This window comes from Schistocerca piceifrons, chromosome 9 (assembly GCF_021461385.2).
Source record: "Schistocerca piceifrons isolate TAMUIC-IGC-003096 chromosome 9, iqSchPice1.1, whole genome shotgun sequence".
Classification (NCBI taxonomy): Eukaryota; Metazoa; Arthropoda; class Insecta; order Orthoptera; family Acrididae; genus Schistocerca; species Schistocerca piceifrons.
Window position 1 is genome coordinate 155,513,481 of NC_060146.1, and position 24,288 is coordinate 155,537,768.

The 24,288-nt window shown below is 45.5% G+C and overlaps 1 protein-coding gene across 1 annotated transcript in view; it reads right to left on the reverse strand.

Annotated features, from left to right (window-relative positions):
- LOC124716785 (mediator of RNA polymerase II transcription subunit 15-like) overlaps positions 1-14,822 on the reverse strand; it is a 51,267-nt gene extending 36,445 nt beyond the window's left edge. Inside the window, exons 1-2 of the mRNA XM_047243333.1 lie at positions 14,701-14,822; positions 3,424-3,706 (exon numbers count right to left, since the gene is read on the reverse strand). Coding sequence (XP_047099289.1) covers positions 3,424-3,706; positions 14,701-14,822 — 405 coding nt within the window. The remainder of the gene's footprint in view (positions 1-3,423; positions 3,707-14,700) is intronic.
- Positions 14,823-24,288: the final 9,466 nt, after the last annotated feature.

Below are 24,288 nucleotides of genomic sequence, written 5' to 3' on the forward strand. Positions count from 1 at the left end.
GCACTTTAGAGCCCATGTTCCCTCGACTTTTCTCTTGTTTTTTTTTTTTTCATTTTACTACTTCTCAAAAGTAATTAGATTGCAGCAGAAGAGATGAAGAAGTGCTCGTAACTCTTGACGCATGAAATGTAGAACCTTCTTTGCTCCGAATGATCGTTCCTGTCATATCCGTAAGGACTGTTTTGTAGTATGGGCCAAAACTATTGAGTCCTCAGTGCAGCCTGTGTCCTGTGGGGCTTGACTTTTCACTCACCCTAGCAGTTTATAAGGAAGGATGCATGGGAAATGCAGAACGGGAAAATTCACATAATCGATTGACGACTTGGAGATCAATAAATAATATTCACAGCTGATGGAAGTAATAGTAACTGCAGTTCATTAATATGTAAGGACCTCAATCTGAACCTGAGGAGGTACGGATTAACCGCTCTGACCGTCTAAGGACTTCCCAGCAGGCAGAGCACCGTTGATGACGACAGTGGAAACCAACTTCTGGTTTCGATCTGGGTGTACCATCACCAAACATATAGCAAGTGAGTTGTGCAGTTCTTTTACAAAAATTCATCCGATTGCTGCCTGTTCCTGTACCCCACTAAGCCTAAAACTATACTGTGCGTAAACATTTGAAGATCTGAAACTTCCTACCAGATTAAAACTGCGTATTTGACTAGGGTTCCAGGTTCAACCTCGTCTTTCATGAGCAATACAAGGCGTCACTCGTGCCTGGACTGTAAAAGTATTGCCGGCCGGTGTGGCCGAGCGGTTCTAGGCACTTCAGTCTGGAACCGCTCGATCGCTACGGTCGCAGGTTCGAATCCTGCCTCGGGCATGGATGTGTGTGATGTCCTTAGATTAGTTGGGTTTAAGTAGTTCTAAGTTCTAGGGAACTGATGACCTCAGAAGTCCCATAGTGCTCAGAGCCATTTGAACCATTTGTAAGAGTATTACCCACTAAAGGCAGGATTCTGAGCTTAAGCACCGGTCTTGCTTCGTAGTATAAATCTGTTGGGGAATTTCAAATCTTCATATGTATACTCAAATTATTACTTTAGACATAGTAGCTAGAGAAAGTTCGGTCTCGAAAACCGTCATGCGGCTGGGACAGCGGTGTGCTTACCACATGCCTCTACATATCCGCATCCAATGACGCCTATTGGCTGAAGATGACACGATGGTACCGTTGGGCGATCATGGCCTGTTCAGGTGGAGTTAAGTTTTTTTAGCTAGAGAAATAGACAATACGCAAAACACCTTACAGAAAAGTGCACATCCAGCTATAGATATATAGACAGGATATGAAGGTTTCTTTCTGAAAGAAACAATCTTATCCAAATTTTTTCATGATTAACCTACGAGGGTAGTTTAGTAGATAAATCTCCAATTTTTTACACCTAAAAGCAAATGTAAGAAAACATACTTGAAGGAGTGTGGTATCTGACGTTTCTTCAGAACGTCGGCGGAGTTTCGAACTATTCCGACAGAGAGAAGAGTCGTAGTGAATGATCAAAATGATCTACGGAAGACATTCATTACTAGAAACGTGCTGTAATTTTGTTGATAGCGGAAAAAGAAAACACCGTGAACATCCAGAAACCTCAAGTACGCTGTACGGCAGTGGTGCCTTTGGTAGTAGTGCTGTTGGGCTGTCGGTTAAAGAGAGTTGGAGCGTCAGGAAGGGCAGAAACTGAATTCCACAATCGGCCACGTTCGAGACGTCCTGCGACAGCCTCTGCTGACGACACGATCGATCGCGCGGTTGCCAGTGCTGGTACACACCAGGGCAGCAGCTATCCACAAGCCACTGGTGAACACTGCAAGGGCGTGTGCAGTGACTGACACCCTCTGATATTCAGAGGTATGCTCAAGATGGGCTCCACTAATTCTCTCAACATATCACAAGACTGAAAGAAAATCCACTTGCCGCCACTGTGACCGAGAGGTTCTAGGCGCTTCAGTCTGGAACCGTGCTGCTGCTACGGTCGCAGGTTCGAATCCTGCCTCGGGCATGGATGTGTGTGATGTCCTTAGGTTAGTTAGGTTTAAGTAGTTCTAAGTCTAGGGGACTGATGACCTCAGTACTTAGAGCCATTTGAACCAAAATCCACTTAGTCCCAACTGTTGCCACTGTTGAAGTACTTTGAGGCCAATGAAGAGGCGTTTCTGTTAAGGATCGATACAGGTGACGAAACAAGGGTGCGTCAGTTTCAGCCAGAAACAAAAAGGCGGCCACTGGAGTCGCACCATCTACCATCAAAAAAATGAAAGTTCGAGGCAGGACGACAGTCTTTTGGGATAATTATGGTGTCATTCTCGTGTTTCCAAAAGGATGAATCATTAATTGAGATGCATGTGTGAAGACTCTGAAGAAACATAAGAACCTTTTCTGATCTGTTCAGTCAGAGAAGCATCCAAACAAAATCTTGCTCCAGCACGACAGTTCACAGTGACACACAAGTACCACAACCCAGCTGGTCATCATTGCAGGATACACAATATAACCCAGACCTGCTGTCCTCAGACTTCCTTCTATATGGGGTAACTACGGATGTTTAAGAGCACGTGGAACACTCTTTTAAGATGAGGATGTGGTGTCACCGCCAGACACCACACTTGCTAGGTGGTAGCTTAAATCGGCCGCGGTCCATTTAGTACATGTCGGACCCGCGTGTCGCCACTGTGTGATCGCAGACCGAGCGCCACCACAAGGCAGGTCTCGAGATATGGACGAGGACTCGCCCCAGTTGTACGACGACTTTGCTAGCGACTACACTGCCGAAGCCTTTCTCTCATTTGCCGAGAGACAGTTAGAATAGCCTTCAGCTAAGTCCATGGCTACAACCTAGCAAGGCGCCATTAGCCTTACATAGTTTGATAGTTATCGTATGAAATGTCTCAACTAGAAGAACGATGTATACAACAAGGATAAATAAAAGTTAAGTATAAAGCAGCTACGTACTTTTCTTGCTACCATTCATTACTTATCCTGTTCCAGAAATCACGCCAGTCGGCGTGTGTGTACGCATGCCTTTCTCTCGGCTACCCGTCACTGTGGACTGGCTGCCTTGTCAGTCCACTACAGAGGACACCACAACTGAAGCAAGGGAACTGTGTCTGTGAGAACACACGAGATTTTACCAACAGAGAATGCATGCTCTTACACAGCGTTGGTATCAGGCTATACAACGTGGACTATGCGGAAAAATTGTAGATGTTAAGGAAATATTAGCTGAAACTGTCACCTAAGTCCAGTCCTCGAGAGTGAACATAATATGGTCTGAGGAAAATAAGCTGTGGGGTGTATTCAACGAGCCTCGTAACTCCAATGCTGAGGTGAACACTCGGGTATCGTATTAACGACGCACCACTGAAAGTACATCCTTTCGTGAGTAGAGACGTCCTTGCACGGTCGCCAGCGGTACTCACCGAGACGGTGTGCATGGCGGCCAGGGGCGGGTTTGGCGGCGACGGCAGCAGCGGCGGCGGACCTTGGCGAGGTGTGACCGTGGCGGCGGCCGGCCGCTCGCTCTTATAGCCGCTGCCGGCTGCTCCACTTTCACTGACAGGCGGGCATGCTGGGGCTGCGTCCCCCTCACGGGAGGAGCGGCGCCACTGATGTCGCCCAGACCAGCGGCCGGCCGGTCCACGCCCTGGCAGCAGCAAATTTTCCTCGCGAGCTTCCGCCGGCGCGTCTCCGGCATGCACGCCACTACAGCGCCGTCGTCCGTACTGTAGCTAAGCCTTCTAAGCGTCTCACGTGTGGGACCTACGTTGTTGTTGTTGTGGTCTTCAGTCCTGAGACTGGTTTGATGCAGCTCTCCATGCTACTCTTTCCTGCGCAAGCTTCTTCATCTCTGAGTACCCACTGCAGCCTACATCCTTCTTAATCTGCTTAGTGTATTCATCTCTTGGTCTCCCTCTATGATTTTTACCCTCCACGCTGCCCTCCAATACTAAATTGGTGATCCCTCGATGTCTCAGAACATGTCCTACCAACCGATCCCTTCTTCTAGTCAAGTTGTGCCACAAGCTCCTCTTCTCCCCAATTCTATTCAATACCTCCTCATTAGTTACGTGATCTACCCATCCAATCTTCAGCATTCTTCTATAGCACCACTTTTCGAAAGCTTCTATTCTCTTCTTGTCTAAACTATTTATCGTCCACGTTTCACTTCCATACATGGCTACACTCCATACAAATACTTTCAGAAACGACTTCCTGACATTTAAATCTATACTCGATGTTAACAATTTTTTCTTCTTCCGAAACGCTTTCCTTGCCATTGCCAGTCTACATTTTATATCCTCTCTACTTCTACCATTATTAGTTATTTTGCTCCCCAAATAGCAAAACTCATTTACTACTTTAAGCGTCTCATTTCCTAACCTAATTCCCTCAGCATCACCCGACTTAATTCGACTACATTCCATTATCCTCGTTTTGCTTTTGTTGATGTTCATCTTATGCTCTCCTTTCAAGACACTGTCCATTCCGTTCAACTGCTCTTCCAAGTCCTTTGCTGTCTCTGACAATGTCATCGGCGAACCTTAAAGTTTTTATTTCTTCTCCATGGATTTTAATACCTACTCCGAACTTTTCTTTTGTTTCCTTTATTGCTTGCTCAATATACAGATTGAATAACACCGGGGATAGGCTACAACCCTGTCTCACTCCCTTCCCAGCCACTGCTTCCCTTTCGTACACCTCGACTCTTATAACTGCCATCTGCCTTCTGTACAGATTGTAAATAGCCTTCCGCTCCTGGTATTTTACCCCTACCACCTTCAGAATTTGAAAGAGAGTATTCGAATCAACGTAGGTTTGCCTTTCCTTAATCTTTCTTGTAAGATAAATCGTAGGGTCAGTATTTCCTCACATGTTCCACCATTTCAACGGAATCCAAACTGATCTCCCCCGAGGTCGGCTTCCATCAGTTTTTCCATTCGTCTGTAAAGAATTCGCGTTAGTATTTTGCAGCTGTGACTTATTAAACTGATAGTTCGGTAATTTTCACATTTGTCATCACCTGATTTTTTGGGATTGGAATTATTATATTCTTCTTGAAGTCTGAGGGTATTTCGCCTGTCTCATACATCTTGTTCACCAGACGGTAGAGTTTTGTCAGAACTGGCTCTCCTAAGGCTATCAGTAGTTATAATGGGATATTGTCTATTCCGGTGGCCTTGTTTCGACTCAGGTCTTTCAGTGCTCTCTCAAACTCTTCACGCAGTATCATATCTCCTATTTCATCTTCATCTACATCCTCTTTCGCTTCCATAATATTGTCCTCATGTACATCGCCCTTGTATAGACCCTCTATATATTCCTTCCACCTTTCTGCTTTCCCTTCTTTGCTTAGAACTGGGTTTCCATCTGAGCTCTTGATATTCATACAAGTGGTTCTCTTTTCTCCAAAGGTCTCTTTAATCTTCCTGTAGGCAGTATCTATCTTACCCCTAGTGAGATAAGCCTCTACATCCTTACATTTGTCCTCCAGCCATCCCTGCTTAACAGTTTTGCACTTCCTGTCGATCTCATTTTTGAGACGTTTGTATTCCTTTTTTCCTGCTTCATTTACTGCATTTTTATATTTTCTCCTTTCATCAATGAAATTCAATATTGCTTCTGTTACCCAAGGATTTCTACTAGCCCTCGTCTTTTTACCTACTAGATCCTCTGCTACCTTCACTACTTCGTCTCTCAAAGCTACCCATTCTTCTTCTACTGTATTTCTTTCCCCCATTCCTGTCAATTGTTCCCTTATGCTCTCCCTGAAACTCTGTATAACCTCTGATTCTTTCAGTTTATCCAGGTCCCATCTCCTTAAATTCCCATCTTTTTGCAGTTTCTTCAGTTTTAATCTACAGTTCATAACCAGTAGATTGTGGTCGGAGACCACATCTGCCGCTGGAAATGTGTTACAATTTAAAACCTGGTTCCTAAATCTCTGTCTTACCATTATATAATCTATCTGATACCCTTTAGTATCTCCAGGATTCTTCCATGTATACAACCTTCTCTTATGATTCTTAAATCAAGTGTTAGCTATGATTAAGTTATGCTCTGCGCAAAATTCTACCAGGCGGCTTCCTCTTTCATTTCTTAGTCCCAATCCATATTCACCTACTATGTTTCCTACTCTCCCTTTTCCTCCTGACGAATTCCAGTCACCCATGACTATTAAATTTTCGTCTCCCTTCACTAACTGAATAATTTCTTTTATCTCATCATACATTTCATTAATTTCTTCGTCATATGCAGAGCTAGTTGGCATATAAACTTTTACTACTGTAGTAGGCGTGGGCTTCGTGTCTATCTTGGCCACAATAATGCGTTCACTATGCTGATTGTAGTAGGTTACCCATACTCCTATTTTTTTATTCATTATTAAACCCACTCCTACATTACCCGTTTTTGATTTTGTATTTATACACCTGTATTCACCTGACCAGATGTCCTGTTTCTCCTGCCACCGAACTTTACTAATTCCCACTATATGTAACTTTAACATATCCATTTCCCTTTTTAAATTTTCTAACCTACCTGCCCAATTAAGGGATCTGACATTCCACGCTCCGATCCGTAGAACGCCAGTTTTCTTTCTCCTGATAAGAACGTCCTCTTGTTTAGTCCACGCCCGGAGATCCGAATGGGGGACTATTTTACCTCCGGAATATTTTACCCAAGAGTTCGCCATCATCATTTAATCATACAGTAAAGCTGCATGCCCTCGGGCAAAAATAACGGCTGTAGTTTCCCCTTGCTTTCAGCTGTTCGCAGTACCAGAACAGCAAGGCCATTTTGGTTAGTGTTACAAGGCCAGATCAGTCAATCATCCAGACTGTTGCCCCTGCAACTACTGAAAAGGCTGCTGTCCCTCATCAGGAACAACACGTTTGTCTGGCCTCTCAACAGATACCTCTCCGTTGTGGTTGCACCTACGGTACGGTCATCTCTATCGCTGAGCCACGCAAGCCTCCCCACCAACGGCAAGGTCCATGGTTCATGTAAATACATTGCTGGCCATTAAAACTGATACACCACGAAGATGACGTGCTACAGACGCGAAATTTAACCGACAGGAAGAAGATGCTGTGATATGCAAATGATTAGCTTTTCAGAGCATTCACACAAGGTTGGCGCCGGTGGCGACACCTACAACGTGCTGACATCAGGAAAGTTTCCAACCGATTTCTCATACACAAACAGCAGTTGGCCGGCGTTACCTGGTGAAACGTTGCTGTGATGCCTCGTGTAAGGAGGAGAAATGCGTACCATCACGTTTCCGACTTTGATAAAGGTCGGATTGTACCCTATCGGGATTGCGGTTTATCGTATCGCGACATTGCTGCCTGAATAGGTCGAGACTGTTGGTCGATGACTGTTAGCAGAATATGGAATCGGTGGGTTCAGGAGGGTAATACGGAACGCCGTGCTGGATCCCAACGGTCTCGTATCACTAGCAGTCGAGGTGACAGGCATCTTATCCGCATGGCTGTAACGGATCGTGCAGCCACATCTCGATCCCTGAGTTAACAGATGGGGACGTTTGCAAGACAACAACCATCTGCACGAACAGTTCGACGACGTTTGCAGCAGCACGGACTATCAGCTCGGAGACCATGGTTGCGGTTACCCTTGATGCTGCGTCACAGACGGGAGCGCCTGCGATGGTGTACTCGACGACGAACCTGGGTGCACGACTGGCAAAACGTCATTTTTTCGGGTGAATCCAGGTTCTGTTTACAGCATCATGATAGCCGCATCCGTGTTTGGCGACATCGCAGTGAACGTACATTCGAAGCGATATTCGTCATCGCCATACTGGCTTATCACCCGGCGTGATGGTATGGAGTGCCATTTGTTATACGCCTCGGTCACCTCTTGTTCCCATTGACGGCACTTTGAACAGTGGACGTTACATTTCAGATGTGTTTCGACCCGTGGCTCTACCCTTCATTCGATCCCTGCGAAACAGTACATTTCACCAGGATCATGCACGACCGCATGTTGCAGGTCCTGTACGGGCCTTTCTGCTTACAGAAAATGTTCGACTGCTGCCCTGGCCAGCATAATCTCCAGATCTCTAACCAATTGTAAACCTCTGGTCAATGGTGGCCGAGCAACTGGCTCTTCACAATACGCCAGTCACTACTCTTGATGAACTGTGGTATTGTGTCGAAGCTGCATGGGCAGCTCTACTGTACACGCCATCGAAGCTGTCTTCGACTCAATGCCAATGTGTATCAAGGCCAAAGGTGGTTGTTCTGGGTACTGATTTCTCAGGATCTATGCACCCAAATTGCGTGAAAGTGTAATCACATGTCAGTTCTATATTTGTCCAATGAATAAACGTTTATCATCTGCATTTCTTCTTGGAGTAGCAATTGTAATTGTCAGTAGTGCAGCTATACTAAGGCACCAACGAAGCTGGTATGGGCGTGCGTATTCAAATACAGAGATGTGTAAACGTCAGAATATGGCGCTGCTGTCGGCAACGCCTGTATAAGACAATAAGCGTCTGACACAGTTGTTAGATCGGTTACTGCGCCTACAATGACAGGTTATCGAGATTGAAGTGAGCTTTAGCGCGGTGCTATAGTCGGCGCACGAGCGCTGGGACACAGCATCTCCGAAGCAGCGATGAAGTGGGGATTTTTCCGTACGACCATTTTACGAGTGCACCGTGAATATCAGGAATTCGGTAAAACAACAAATCTCCGACATCGCTGTGTCGGCATTTCCGGAAGTTGCTGTAGATTTCAGTGCTGGACCATCAACAAGTGTCAGCGAGCGAACCATTCAACGAAACACCTTCGATATTGCGTTTCGGAGCCGAAGGTCCACAACTGTACCGTTGATGACTGCACGACACTAAGCTTTACGCCTCACTTGGGCCCGTCAGCACCGACATTCGAGTGGTGGTAACTACAGACATATTGCATGGTCGGACGAGACTCGTTTCAAATTGTATCAAGTGGATGGACGTTTACGGGTGCGGGAACAACTGTTCAAACTGGTTGAGGCTCTATAATGGTACGGGGCGTGTGCAGCTGGAGTGATACGTCTATATATGTTTAGACACGACTCTGACAGGTGGCACGTAGGTATGCATCCTGCCTGATCACCTGCATCCATTCATGTCCACAGTGCATTCCGACGGACGTGGGGAATTCCAGCAGGACCCTGTGACACCACACACGTCCAGAATTGCTACATTGGAGCATAAAATGTGAGGGAGACTGGAAGAAGGGGGGGGGGTGGGGGGAGATGGGGGAGATGAGCGGGGGGCGCGTGGAAGAGTGCCACGTAGGTTCAAATGGTTCAAATGGCTCTGAGCACTATGGGACTTAACATCTCAGGTCATCAGTCCCCTAGAACTTAGAACTACTTAAACCTAACTAACCTAAGGACATTGCACACATCCATGCCCGAGGCAGGATTCGAACCTGCGACCGTAGCAGCCCCGCGGTTCCGGACTGCAGCGCTAGAACCGCACGGCCACTGCGGCCGGCTTGCCAGGTAGGGAGGAAGGAAAGAGGCAAGTATGGTGTGCAGGGTCTCAGGGGAGGGGGGGGGGAAGGAGGAAAATCCGCTCTGGGAGAAGGAGGGAAGAGGAAAAAAAGGGTGGCCTGGGGGGGGGGGGGGGACAAGGCCAGGTTATAGTTGGAAGGAAGGTTAGATGTCACAGTGAAGTTCGTCATCTGGGTGGGGCAGGTGTTGGAAATTGCCCTGATGAAGGAGATGGAGGGTGTGGAGGTGGAGAGAGGGAGGGATACAGCGATAGAGGCGCGGCAACGGGTGGGGGGAGGAGAGGAAGGGGGAAACCAGAGGATGCAGAGATGTTGGAGGAACTGGAGGAGGTGGGGGAAGGGGATCAGTTCATACAGGAGCCGTGTGGGGGAAGGAAGGCAAGGCGGAGCGCATGGCGTTCAAGGATTTGGAGAGCCTTGTAAAAGCGGGTGGGGGCGGAGATCCAGGCAACGCTGGCATAACAGAGGATAGGATGGATGAGGGATTTGTAGGTGTGGAGGATGGTAGAAGGATGCAATCCCCATGTCCGGCCAGACAGGAGTTTCAGAAGGCGGAGGCGGGAATGGGCTTTCTGCTGGATGAGGTGGTCATCGAAAGCTCGAGGATTTTATTCGAATTGCCGCGGCTTGAGAACCGAGAACGTGTTATTCAGTCGCGTTTCGTACAGTTTCTGGTGGTAACAGATAAGCAACAGTGCATAAAATACACACAGAAATCAATGTGGGATGTACAATGAAGTATCCATTAAGATAGTGCGGCGAATTTTGGCGTTAATGGTCTGGCAACAGACGACCCATGTGAGTGCCTTAGCTAACATCACGACTCCGCCTGCAGCGCCACTCCTGGGCTCGTGACCAACTCGGTTGGACGACTAGGAAACCATGCCGTGGTTAGATAACCCCCGATTTCAGTTGGTAAGAGCTGATGATGGGGTTCGAGTGTGACGCAGACCCCGAGAAGCCATGGACCCAAGTTACCAACAAGGGACTGTGCAAGCTGGTGGTGGTTCCATAATGGCGTGGGCTGTGTTAACGTGGCATGCTCTGGTTCAAGTGATGAATGAAAATGGTTCAGTTCGGCTAGTTTGAGGCCATTTGCAGCCATTCATGGACATCATGCCCCCCAATAAGAACGCAATTTTTATGGATGATAATGCACTGCGTCAGCAGGCCGCAATTGCTGGAGATTGCTTCGAAGAACATTCTGGGTAATTAAAGTGAATGATTTGGCCACCCAGATTACCCGACATAACGTTTATGGAACATAATAGGGAGATCGATGCAAGCACAAAATCTCGCACCGTCAACACTTCCACAATTATGGACAGCTATAGAGGCGGCATGGCTCAGTATTTCTGCAGTGGACTTCCAATGACCTGATGTTCCGCTTCAAGTTTGTTGCAGCGTAAGAACTGTTCCATAAAATTTCGGGCTTGCAGCCGCATAAATTCAGCTTCTTCTAATATTTCGGCTGAATACTGTCCAGCCATCTTCAGAGCGAGCCGAGATGACTGACGCTCCAGCGCTTGCTCCACCCTTTTAAACTCGAAGAGCGAATCACTGCGTATGCGGGCAAAGATACAGAAGGCGCCAGAGATGTTGATAGGTGGAAAAGAGGTTCAACGTATGCAATAACTTATTGAATCCATGCCACATCGAGATGCTAACTACGCCGGGAAAAGGAGATCGACACGATAGTAGGAGATATCGAATGACAGTGTGAGCCTATATGAAGATGAAGTTTCAGTCCATCCCGCAGGCATGGAAATACTGTAGTATCCTTTTAAGTAGAACTTTTTATTGCTGTTCTACATCCGTAAGACTGCTCTGCAGTTCATGGACGGTTCATAGAACAACTTTTAGGTTATTTCTCGATCGTTCAACTCGGGAACAGCACATGGGAAATGTGAACACATAAATCTACTTGCAGTTCCTCTCATTTAATAACGAGGGTCATTTCTCCCTTTATAGATGGCAGTCAAAAAAGTATTACCGCAATCGAAGGACTGAGTTGGTGACTGAAATTTCGTGATAAGACCTCGCCACAACGAAAGAAACTTTTGTCTCAGTAGTTGCGACTTCTGCTCAAGTAACACATGTCATACAATCTCTCCGTCGTTCACTCCCTAGTTCATCATAATACAAAATGAACAACCCTTCCTTGAATTTTTTTTTTTTAATTTTCTCCGCCGATCCTGTGTGGCAAAGAGGCCGTACCACACATCAGTAATCCAAAAGAAAACGGAAAAATGTACTGTAGGCAGTCTGTTTAGTAGAGTTGTCGCAGCTTCCAAGTGTTCTGCCAAGAGAACTCAATCTTTGGAAGAACAATTCGGGGATGGCGATAGAATTTTTCAACACGATCGACCACCTGTTCATAATGCACGGCCTGTGGCGGAGTGGTTACACGACAATAACATCCCTGTATTGGACTGGCCTGCACAGAGTTCTGACCTGAATCCTATACAACACCTTTACTACTTTCCTACTTCGTGGCAGACCTCACCGTCCGACACCTATACATCTCCTCAGTGCAGCAGTCCATGAAGGATGGGCTGCCATTCCCCAAGAAACCTTACAGCACCTGACTGAATGTACGCCTGAGAGGGTGGAAGCTGTCATCTAGGCTAAGAGTGGGCCATCACCATATTGAATTCCAGCATTACAGATGGAGGGCACCACGAACTTGGAAGTCATTTTCAGCCAGGCGTCCGGATATTTTTGATCACATAGTGTATGTGCCGCTGTAACCGTTGGTCTTTTCTCGAGGTAACTGAATCCAAATGTATATTGGATGTGTTTCCGCACCCCATGTTCGTTCGTAAATTGGTTGAAATGGCCTTGCATTGACCGGTAACAGCTGTCAGATTTGAAGCCAGTTGTACACTGAGCTGATAAGAGGAAGGGGGATAGTGACATGCGCGTATGCAGATTAGTATCGCGTACACACAGTATAAAACTGCAGTGCATTGACGCAGCTGTCATTTGTACTCAGGTGAGTCATGTGAAATGGTTACCAACGTCATCGTGTCCGCACGACGGGAAATAACAGACTGCGTAGGTGGAATGGTAGTTGGAACTAGGGAATTCTATATTCCGAGACCGACAGTGTCAAGAGTGCTCTCTAGAATACCAAATTTCAGTCGTTACCTCTGATCACGGACAGCGCAGTGACAGATGGCCTTCACTTGACGACAGAGAGTAGCGGCGTTTGCGCAGTCATCAGTGCTAACAGACAAGCAACACTGCATGAAATAACAACAGAAATCAACTTGGGATGTGCGACGAACGTATCCGTTAGGACAGAGCGGCGAAATTTGGCGTTAATAGGCTATGGCAGCAGACGACCGACTTGAGTGCCTTTGCTGACAGCACGGCACCGCCTGCAGCGGCTTCGTGGGCTCCCGACCATATGGATTGGAACTTAGGCCACAGGATAACCGTGGTCTGGCCAGATGAGTCCAGATTTCAATTGGTAAGAACTGATGGGAGGCTTCGAAAATGGTGCAGAACCCACGAAGCCATGGATTGGAACGTAGGCCACAGGATAACCGTGGTCTGGTCAGATGAGTCCAGATTTCAATTGGTAAGAACTGATGGGAGGGTTCGAAAATGGTGCAGAACACACGAAGCCATGGATTGGAACGTAGGCCACAGGATAACCGTGATCTGGTCAGATGAGTCCAGATTTCAATTGGTAAGAACTGATGGGAGGGTTCGAAAATGGTGCAGAACCCACGAAGCCATGGATTGGAACGTAGGCCACATGATAACCATGGTCTGGTCAGATGAGTCCAGATTTCAATTGGTAAGAACGTGGGAGGGTTCGAAAATGGTGCAGAACCCACGAAGCCATGGATTGGAACATAGGCCACAGGATAACCGTGGTCTGGTCGGATGAGTCCAGATTTCAATTGGTAAGAACTGATGGGAGGCTTCGAAAATGGTGCAGAACCCACGAAGCCATGGATTGGAACGTAGGCCACAGGATAACCGTGGTCTGGTCAGATGAGTCCAGATTTCAATTGGTAAGAACTGATGGGAGGGTTCGAAAATGGTGCAGAACCCATGAAGCCATGGATTGGAACGTAGGCCACAGGATAACCGTGGTCTGGTCAGATGAGTCCAGATTTCAATTGGTAAGAACTGATGGGAGGGTTCGAAAATGGTGCAGAACCCACGAAGCCATGGATTGGAACGTAGGCCACAGGATAACCGTGATCTGGTCAGATGAGTCCAGATTTCAATTGGTAAGAACTGATGGGAGGGTTCGAAAATGGTGCAGAACCCACGAAGCCATGGATTGGAACGTAGGCCACAGGATAACCGTGGTCTGGTCAGATGAGTCCAGATTTCAATTGGTAAGAACTGATGGGAGGGTTCGAAAATGGTGCAGAACCCACGAAGCCTTGGATTGGAACGTAGGCCACAGGATAACCGTGGTCTGGTCAGATGAGTCCAGATTTCAATTGGTAAGAACTGATGGGAGGGTTCGAAAATGGTGCAGAACCCACGAAGCCATGGACCCAAGTTGATACGTGGGGAGGCGCCGGCGCCAGTCGCTTTCTCCCTTCACTTCACCCGGATCGATTGTTTCCCTCTGGCGACGCTTATCTTTGCCTCGTTGGCCGGTGGTGGTGCGGGTTGGCTGGCGGGCAGACTGGGTTTCGGCTTCGGAACGGCCGCTACGTGTCGCTGCTCAGAGAGTGAAACCTGTGTTTGCGTGGAGTTAGCTGGATTTGACCAGTGTATGTGGCTCGGAGTGCAGAAGCGGGCCTGTTATTGCAAGTTCTTGAGGCGTGACTGGGCCGTGGCCTTCTACACAGGACGCTGAGCAATATGTTATTCATTTTGGCTGGTGGAGTTGAACTATGTACCACGCAGCTGTCTATTGGAGTAGACATTCAAGCTTTCTAGTTTTGCACTCGAGCCTACCCGTGTTATCACTAGCTTCTACCTTTTCTTATGAGTGCCAATATTGTATTGGAACTGCGACGTACTGGTGTAATAATATTATGCTCTGTATTATCGTTGCCCTTTTAAAACTAGTCTGTTTGTGCTGGGACAATTTTACATATTTTGAAATTTGAGATCTACAGTTAATACTTTTAACCATTTTTAATTTGTCTTTGTCTTGATGTGATCTATCTTTGCAGAATTTTATCTTACTATGTTCTGGAGTTGTTAACATTGTTTCTTTTGGCTGTGGCTGTGTGGTTGTGCTTTTCTGTTGCACCACTGCAGCGGGCACCTAGTCCGTGTCTAAATCGATGTCCGGAGTACGACGCCATGGCCGACCAGTACCAGAGGGAACGGAGGTTCTTTTGGCCGCGGGGAAAATGGCAACAGATACGGCGGCCACTGAGTTCTTCAGGTTGCAGTGAGTGGGGATCTTGCATTAAGTTAAGTTTCCTCTGCATTGGGACGCCAAGGTGTCTTTTCCGTTTGCTATACTGCTTATATATTTACCTTTAAAACCATACAGGAAGGAGACTAGTGTTCTGAATTATACCTTACGTGCAGCGGGAGTTGAAATTATGTACATGTTGAAAAGAAATACTTGATGGGTAGCGGAAATTGGAAATTATGTGAATTGTTCTATTGCGCTTGCCCGGGTGACCTATTTAAAAGAAACTTATTTCATTTTTATTAGTCAAGTGCCCTTTGTTAAATGAAACTGAATTTACCTTTTATTATTGAAGTGCTTACAGTTAGTGTAGAACTTATAAGAAGTTCTTGTTCGTAAATAATTCAATCAGAAAGGTTTTGTGTAATGTATTTTTCTGACTTGTGAATAAGAGACACTTGTAGAAAATTTTTGGTAAATACTGTGCCCTTTGGGTTAAACTGTTGATCAGTAATAAATTAGTTGCATCTTGCAAGTCCTCTGTACTTGTTATTATTTCACTTGTCACCGGTTTGCATGTAAACTCAACGTACCACAAGTTGTCAACAAGACACTGTCGAAACTGGTTCCCTAATGGTGTGGGATGTGTTTACATGGAAGGGACTGGGTCCTCTGGTTGCACTAAATCAATCACTGACTGAAAATGGTTATATTCAACCACCTAGAGATCATTTGCAGCCATTCGTGGACGTCATGTTCCCAAGAACCCGTATCACGTCACCAGGCCACAACTGTAGTAACAGCCTGTCCGAGTTTTCCCGGAAACTTTGTCTTGAAATTTCAATAGCAGACCTCTCCTTGATGCACAAAGCCTCTCAGGCAACGTCTAATAGTGGAGTTTGTTGAACCTGTTCGTAACGCTCTCGCGCAGACAAAAACGATACCGTGACGAAACTCGCCACTCTTCGCTGAATCTTCTCTATCTCCTCTATCAGTCCCATATGGCCCATCTGTATCTACATGGATACTCTGCAAATCACATTCAAGCGCCTGGCAGAGGGTTCATCGAACCAGCTGCACAATAATTCTCCATTATTCCAATCTCGTACAGGGCGCGGAGGAAACGAACATCATCTTTCCGTGTGAGCTCTCATTTCCCTTATTTCATTAAGATGATCGTTTCTCCCAAATTAGGACGGCGTGCACAAAACATTTTCGCATTTGAAGGACAAATTTGGTGATTACAATTTCGTGAGAACATTCCGCTGCAATGAAATACCCCTTGTTTTAATGATGTCCACCGCAATCCTGTACCATATCAGCGCCACTCTCCCCCTATTTCTCGATAATACAAAACGTGCTGTCCTTCTTTGAAATTCCTCGACACAAACCGTCAGTCTGGTAAGGGTCCCATACGCACAGTAGTATTCTAAAAGAGGACGGACAAGACTAGTGTAGGCTGTCTCCTTAGTAGATCTGTAACACTTTCTGAGTGTCCTGTCAATAAAACGCAGTCTATCGTTAGTCTCCCACACAACATTTTCTACGTGGTCCTTCCAATGTAAGTTCGTAATTATAAATCCTAGATATTTAGCTGAATTTACCGCTTTTAGATTTGACTGATTTATCGTGCGACCGAAGTTTAACGGATTCCTTTCAGCACTCATGTGGACGACCCCATGCTTTTCGTTATTTAAGGCCAATTGCCAATTTTTCTCCATACAGATATCTTTCCTAAATCGTTTTCTAATTTTTTTGATCTTCTGATGATTTTACTACTCGATAAACAACAGCATCCTCTGATCCTGGTAAGAATCCCAGATACACGAACAGTACTCAAAGGTTCGGCGGAACAAGGGTCGTATAAGCCACTTCTTTCGTGTTTGAGTTACATTTTCTTAACATTGTTCCTATGAATCTGTGTCGGGCATCTGTTATTCCCACCATTTGTTTTATGTGGTCATTGCACTTACGGTCGCTCAGCACAGTTACTCCTAGATATTTTACTGCAGATAGTATTTCCAGCGGTTTGTCGTCAACTATACGGTAATGGATATATTTTCCTATGTATGCGCAATATGTTAAGCTTCTTTCCTTACAGGGTCAACAGCCGCAGCCAGCATCATCCATCAAACCTCTGCAGGTCATTCTGCAAATCGATTCTGTCTTCTGGCGTTGCTTTTTTGTTATAGATAACCGCAACATCTGCGAAGAATCTTAAAGTCCTTGCGACGCTTGCTACTGCAGCAATTACATACACAGTAAGCAATAACGGTCCTACGACACTTCCTTGGGGTACTCAGCAAATTACAGTTACATCTGTCTACTTTGTTCCGTTAACAACGATGTCTTGAGTACTGTCTACAAGGAAGTTCTGAATCCAGCTGAAAATCTGGTCTGATACTTGACAGACTCGTATTTTTGCCACTAAACGGTAGTGCACGGCATCAACCTGAGCGTCGTTGTCTACCGCAATGTGGTGTCATGGAGGAACAGAGTGGCCGATTAGTGGAATCCATTTTTAAAAAGGAGATTTTTGTTCTCCAAAAAGCCATAATTCCTGAGTATAAAATACGTTCCACAGTTCTACAACAGATTGCAGTCAACGATACAGCCCTATGATTATGTACACTCTGCAACCTGCATAGTCAGTTTAGAAATATTTGCTATACACTCAAGCTCCAAAGAACCTGGTATAGGTTTTTTTTTTTTTTTGGTCATCAGTCTACTGACTGGTTTGATGCGGCCCGCCACGAATTTCTTTCCTGTGCTAACCTCTTCATCTCAGAGTAGCACTTGCAATCTACGTCATCAATTATTTGCTTGACGTATTCCAATCTCTGTCTTCCTCTACAGTTTTTGCCCTCTACAGTTCCCTCTAGTACCATGGAAGTCATTCCCTCATGTCTTAGCAGATGTCCTATCATCCTGTCCATTCTCCTTATCACTGTTTTCCACATATTCCTTTCCGATTCTGCGTAGTACCTCCTCATTCCTTACCTTATCAGTCCACCTAACTTTCAACATTCGTCTATAGCACCACATCTCAAATGCTTCGATTCTCTTCTGTTCCGGTTTTCCCACAGTCCATGTTTCACTACCATACAATGCTGTACTCCAGACGTACATCCTCAGAAATTTCTTCCTCAAATTAAGGCCGGTATTTGATATTAGTAAACTTCTCTTGGCCAGAAATGCCTTTTTTTGCCATAGCGAGTCTGCTTTTGATGTCCTCCTTGCTCCGTCCGTCATTGGTTATTTTACTGCCAAGGTAGCAAAATTCCTTAACCTCATTGACTTCGTGTCCATCAGTCCTGATGTTAAGTTTCTCGCTGTTCTCATTTCTACTACTACTCATTACCTTCGTCTTTCTCCGATTTACTCTCAAACCATACTGTGTACTCATTAGACTGTTCATTCCGTTCAGCAGATCATTTAATTCTTCTTCACTTTCACTCAGGATAGCAATGTCATCAGCGAATCGTATCATTGATATCCTTCCACCTTGTATTTTAATTCCACTCCTGAACCTTTCTTTTATTTCCATCATTGCTTCCTCGATGTACAGATTGAAGAGTAGGGGCGAAAGGCTACAGCCTTGTCTTACACCCTTCTTAATGCGAGCACTTCGTTCTTGATCGTCCACTATTCTTATTCCCTCTTGGTTGTTGTACATATTGCATATGGCCCATCTCTCCCTATAGCTTACCCCTACTTTTTTCAGAATCTCGAACAGCTTGCACCATTTTATATTGTCGAACGCTTTTTCCAGGTCGACAAATCCTATGAAAGTGTCTTGATTTTTCTTTAGCCTTGCTTCCATTATTAGCCGTAACGTCAGAATTGCCTCTCTCGTCCCTTTACTTTTCCTAAAGCCAAACTGATCGTCACCTAGCGCATTCTCAATTTTCTTTTCCATTCTTCTGTATATTATTCTTGTAAGCAGCTTCGATGCGTGAGCTGTTAAGCTGATGGTGCGATAATTCTCCCACTTGTCAGCTCTTGCCGTCTTCGGAATTGTGTGGATGATGCTTTTCCGAAAGTCAGATGGTATATCGCCAGACTCATATATTCTACACACCAACGTGAATAGTCGTTTTGTTGCCACTTCCCCCAACGATTTTAGAAATTCTGATGGAAAGTTATCTATCCCTTGTGCCTTATTTGAGCGTAAGTCCTCCAAAGCTCTTTTAAATTCCGATTCTAATACTGGATCCCCTATGTCTTCTAAATCGACTCCTGTTTCTTCTTCTATCACATCAGACAAATCTTCACCCTCATAGAGGCTTTCAATGTCTTCTTTCCACCTATCTGCTCTCTCCTCTGCATTTAATAGTGGAATTCCCGTTGCACTCTTAATGTTACCACCGTTGCTTTTAATGTCACCAAAGGTTGTTTTGACTTTCCTGTATGCTGAGTCTGTCCTTCCGACAATCATATCTTTTTCGATTTCACATTTTTCCTGCAGCCATTTCGTCTTAGCTTCCCTGCACTTCCTATTTATTTCATTCCTCAGCGACTTGTACTTCTGTATTCCTGGTTTTCCCGGAACATGTTTGTACTTCCTCCTTTCATCAATCAACTGAAGTAATAGGTATGCGTATTCAAATACAGAGATATGAAAAATGAAATGATCGTCTGGCATTTATTCGCCGGGATATCCCCTTCGCGCTTCGGCCGCCGTATCACAAGTCTTTTTGGTTGACGCCACTTCGGCGACTTGCGTGTCAATGATGAAGAAGGACACACAACCAGTCCCTACCGGGAATCGAACCCGGGCCCCCTTGCGTGATAAGCGGTAACGCTACCGCTGCGCTACGGAGGCATAATACGGGCATAATACGGCGCTGCCGTCGGCAACGCCCATATAAGACAAGACTCCGGCACATTTGTTAGAATGGTTACTGCTGCTACAATGGTAGGTTATCAAGATTTAAGTGAAACAGAACGTAGTGCTATAGCCGGTGCACAAGCGATGCGAGACAGCATCTCCGAGGTAGCAATAGTGTGGGGATTTTCACGTAAGATCGTTTCACGAGTGTACCGTGAACATCAGGAATCGGGTAAAACATCAAATCTCCGACATCGGTACGGCCGGGAAGACATCCTGCAAAAAGGGGACGAACGGCAACTGAAGAAAACCATTGTTGACCGAAGTCCAACCCTTCCTCAAATCGATGCAGATTTCAATCCTGGTCCATAAACAAGCGTGCGAACCATTCAACGAAACATCATCGATATGGGCTTTCGGAGTCGACGGCCCACTCGTGAATCCTTGACGACTGCATGACACAAACTTCACGCCTCGCCTGGACACGGAAACACAGACATTGGACTGTTGATGACTGGAAACACGTTACCTGGTCGGACGAGTCTCGTTTCAAATGTATCGAGCGGATGGACGTGTGCGGGTATGGAGACAACCTCATGAATCCACGGACCCTGCATGTTAGCGGGGGACTGTTCAAGCTGGTGGAGGCTCTATGATGGTGTGGGGCGTGTGCAGTTGGTGTGACATGTGACCCCTGATACGTATAGACACGATTTCTGACGGGTGTCGCGTACTTAAGCATCACCTGCATCCATTCATGTTCATTTGCATCCCGACAGACATGGGTAATTTCAGCAGAACAATGTGACAGCCCCACACGTCCAGAATTGCTACAGAGTGGCTCCAAGAACACTCTTATGAATTTAAATACTTCTGCTGGCCACCAAACTTCTCAGACATGAACATTACTGAGCGTATCTGGGATACCTTGCAGCGTGATGTTCAGAAGAGAACTCCACCGTCTCGTACTCTTACCGATTTACGGACGGCCCTGCAGGATTCATGGAGTCAGTTATCTGCAGCACTTCAGACATTAGTCGAGTCCATGCCACGTCGTGTTGCGGCACTTCTTCGTGCTCACGGGGGCCCTGAACGATATTAGGGAGGTGTATCAGTTTCGTTGGCTCTCCAGTGTATTACTCACTGCCTTTCTCCTCCTTAATTTATTTTGGAACAGTTCCGAAACGTCGGCTGGTACGTCATCGTTTTTCTCCTGTTTCCATCTTTACATCGTCTACCGGCTTGTTTCCACACTCTTTCTTGGTCGGTTCTCTCTAGGACAATGCGCACCGACAGTTTCAATAACATTGCTGTTACCTAGCGAGGTGGATCTGTGGTTAGCACACTGGACTCGCATTCGGGAGGACGACGGTTCAATCCCGCGTCCGGCCATCCTGATTTAGATTTTCCGTGATTTCCCTAAATCGCCCCAGGCAAATGCCGGGATGGTTCCTTTGAAAGGGGCTGTCGACTTTCTTCCCTAATGCGATGAGACCGATGACCTGGCTGTTTGGTCTCTTTCCCCAAACAACCCCAACCTAATGTTGCTGTTAGGTGGCCTGGGTTTCCAATTTCAGGCATAGTCCCGTCTCCACAATGCTTTTACGGTCGTCTGTTGATTTTTCATCAGTGGTGAGTCTTTATATTTTTCCATCCAAACACGGATTCATTCCGTACAGTTTTTCTCCGTGGCCTTATTTCAGCTCCCTCTTCAGGTCAGTACCTGCGACTCCTAGTGCTCATGTACACTGCCTGTGCCTGCTACCCTCTGGACTTTTAGATCATCTTGTAATCATCCAATTTAGGTGGTTTTGGCAATTCGAATACAATACGAACGTTGGGATGCAGTGTATTTTTACGAACCAGTGTTAAATTAGTCGTATTCGTTCCTCTGTCCTTCTGTTAACCAGCTAACTCTAACTTTCTAATTTAAAAAAAAATGGTTCAAATGGCTCTGAGCGCTATGGGACTTAACATCTATGGTCATCAGTCCCCTAGAACTTAGAACTACTTAAACCTAACTACCCTAAGGACATCACACACATCCATGCCCGAGGCAGGATTCGAACCTGCGACCGTAGCGGTCACGCGGTTCCAGACTGAAGCGCCTAGAACCGCACGACCACACCACCTTCTAATTCGTATTATACTTTTTCACATATGTATACCCGAGAGGATGCGATTAAATCATCGCAAAACCGGTTGCATATGATCCTGTAACAAAGGAAATGCGGAAAGCTAATGCGTCTACCAAGAACTTTTTAGAAGATTGTAATAGCTTTCAAAAATTGGCAAAAAAATATTTCTATCGTGTACCTAAACTGTGTATGCCCAAAGAGTACACAGAGTTTATTTGTTGAACTGGAAAAAAAAGAAAAGTAGGATGTAGTATAGACGGCTTATAAGGACGGAAGAGTTTATACTGACAAGGAACCCCTTGAGTACGAGGTCGCTTGTTCAGTCTTTAGTAAGGCTCATTTGAAGGTGTTGTGTGAACAGTTACGACAGGAAAAATATTAACTGCTAATGACTCACCATGTGCATCAGGAGGGCGACAGCAAACGGAGTCCGGTAGGGGTAGAGATCAACCTCCTATTACATGTATCTATTACACTCCACAAAATGTGCATCGTCGACATTCATGAAATGTTCAAAACAAAGCATTAACTTGTACATGAACACCGAATGAAAAATGATGCGCCACAGTAATCACAAAGGTTCACACCATCAAGATCTAAGGTGAACTCTTTTGGGGTTATAAACCGTGCAGGACGTTGAGCTAGATATCCACTCTTAAAGAATGCGTATAGAATAATATTGATGTAAAGGAATGGTGAGAACTGATGGATCGTGATGCCATGCAACCAAATGCTAAACAGTCTGTCGTGGATCTTATCGTGAAGCTAGCTATCCTTTACGGCGTAGCTGCAGAGAGTGCGATAGTATGTTTTATACTCAGGATGAAAAACATCCAGAGGCCGAATTTGTCAACTTGTATCAGGTGGTACGAATTGCAACCTCACATACTTTTCAGGAGGGATAGTTTGCCCTAAAGGAGTATGATATTATACGCAAACCGGAAATCAAGCAGACGTAAGTTATTTTCATCAGCTGCTGGACAGAAACAGTGGTCATACTATAGTTACAGTTCTCTAACGCTCATTTTCCCTCTTTTGCTTGCTGTGACGCAAATATTCCCTGTTGTCCTTGCAAAATCACGCACACAAGAAAGAGTCATAGATTGGAGAGCACTTCCAACTTCCGACAGCACTATAAATAACTTTCCAGCCAATTTACATTCCAGATTAACAAACGGCATTATTTTCCATGAATGCCTTAAGGCAGTTATATTAGTTGATCTTGCACAACTCTCTTGGTACCTCTAATTTCTAGGGTTCCTTTCACATGTATTTCATCTTCAAGCTCCGATTGGCCGCAGTTGAAAACAAATTCGTTATTGAACGATGGGATAAGTTTGTTAACTGATCTACAAATTTTCGGGCCGATTCAGCAGTTTGCAGCACATCGTTAAGTTGACGGTTTGTTTGGAATTTCGTTATCTTACGTCTTTCATTTCTGCAGCACTGTTTGTACTCATGCAACGATCCATTGTTTCCCTTGAAATCGGTTTAATCTATGCCGCGTGCAATTTGATGTGCATAACGTAGTAGGTTACTATCATGCACATCCTGTAAATTGTATCGAGTATTCTTGAAACGCGCAAAGACCAGTTTTTGTAACAAGTGTGCCTCGTCCTCCCTTGAATATCCGTAGTTTCTCGTATGCACTGCACAGTGATATTGCTACGGACTTATTCGGAATCTGATCATAATTGCTTTTTCACTATGTTCAGGATGATCTTCCACGTACGTATTTATGTTTAGCACCTTCACCTTGGACAACGATTGTCCTTTACTACGTTTCACTGAAGACGAGATTTGTGGCTCCCTGTCCGACAAGAAATATGATCTACACGGGTCGATACAGTTTAAATACTACTTTCACTAGTTAAACACTTATTATCATTCCTCTCCTCATGTACATTGTCCGTACAGTTGAGCGTATATAACACCACATATTCCACTCACTCATCTTGCAGAAACGCTAATATTTCATCTACCACACCTTTCTCGAGCTGCGAAATTCCTTGGATTCCTTTGTGACGATACTTCAACTTCAGCAACTGTTGTTGTAGATACACTAATGGCCATTAAAATTGCTACACCAAGAATAAATGCAGATGATAAACGGGTATTCATTGGACAAATATATTATACTAGAACTGACATGTGATTACATTTTCACGCAGTTTGGGTGCATAGATCCTGAGAAATCAGTACTCAGAACAACCACCTCTGGCTGTAATAACGGCCTTGATACGCCTGGGCATTGAGTCAAACAGAGCTTGGATGACGTGTACAGGTACAGCTGCCCATGTAGCTTCAACACGATACTACAGTTCATCAAGAGTAGTGACGCGTATTGTGACGAGCCAGTTGCTCGGCCACCATTGACCAGACCTTTTCAATTGGTGGGAGATCTGGAGCATGTGCTGGCCAGGGCAGCAGTCGAACATTTT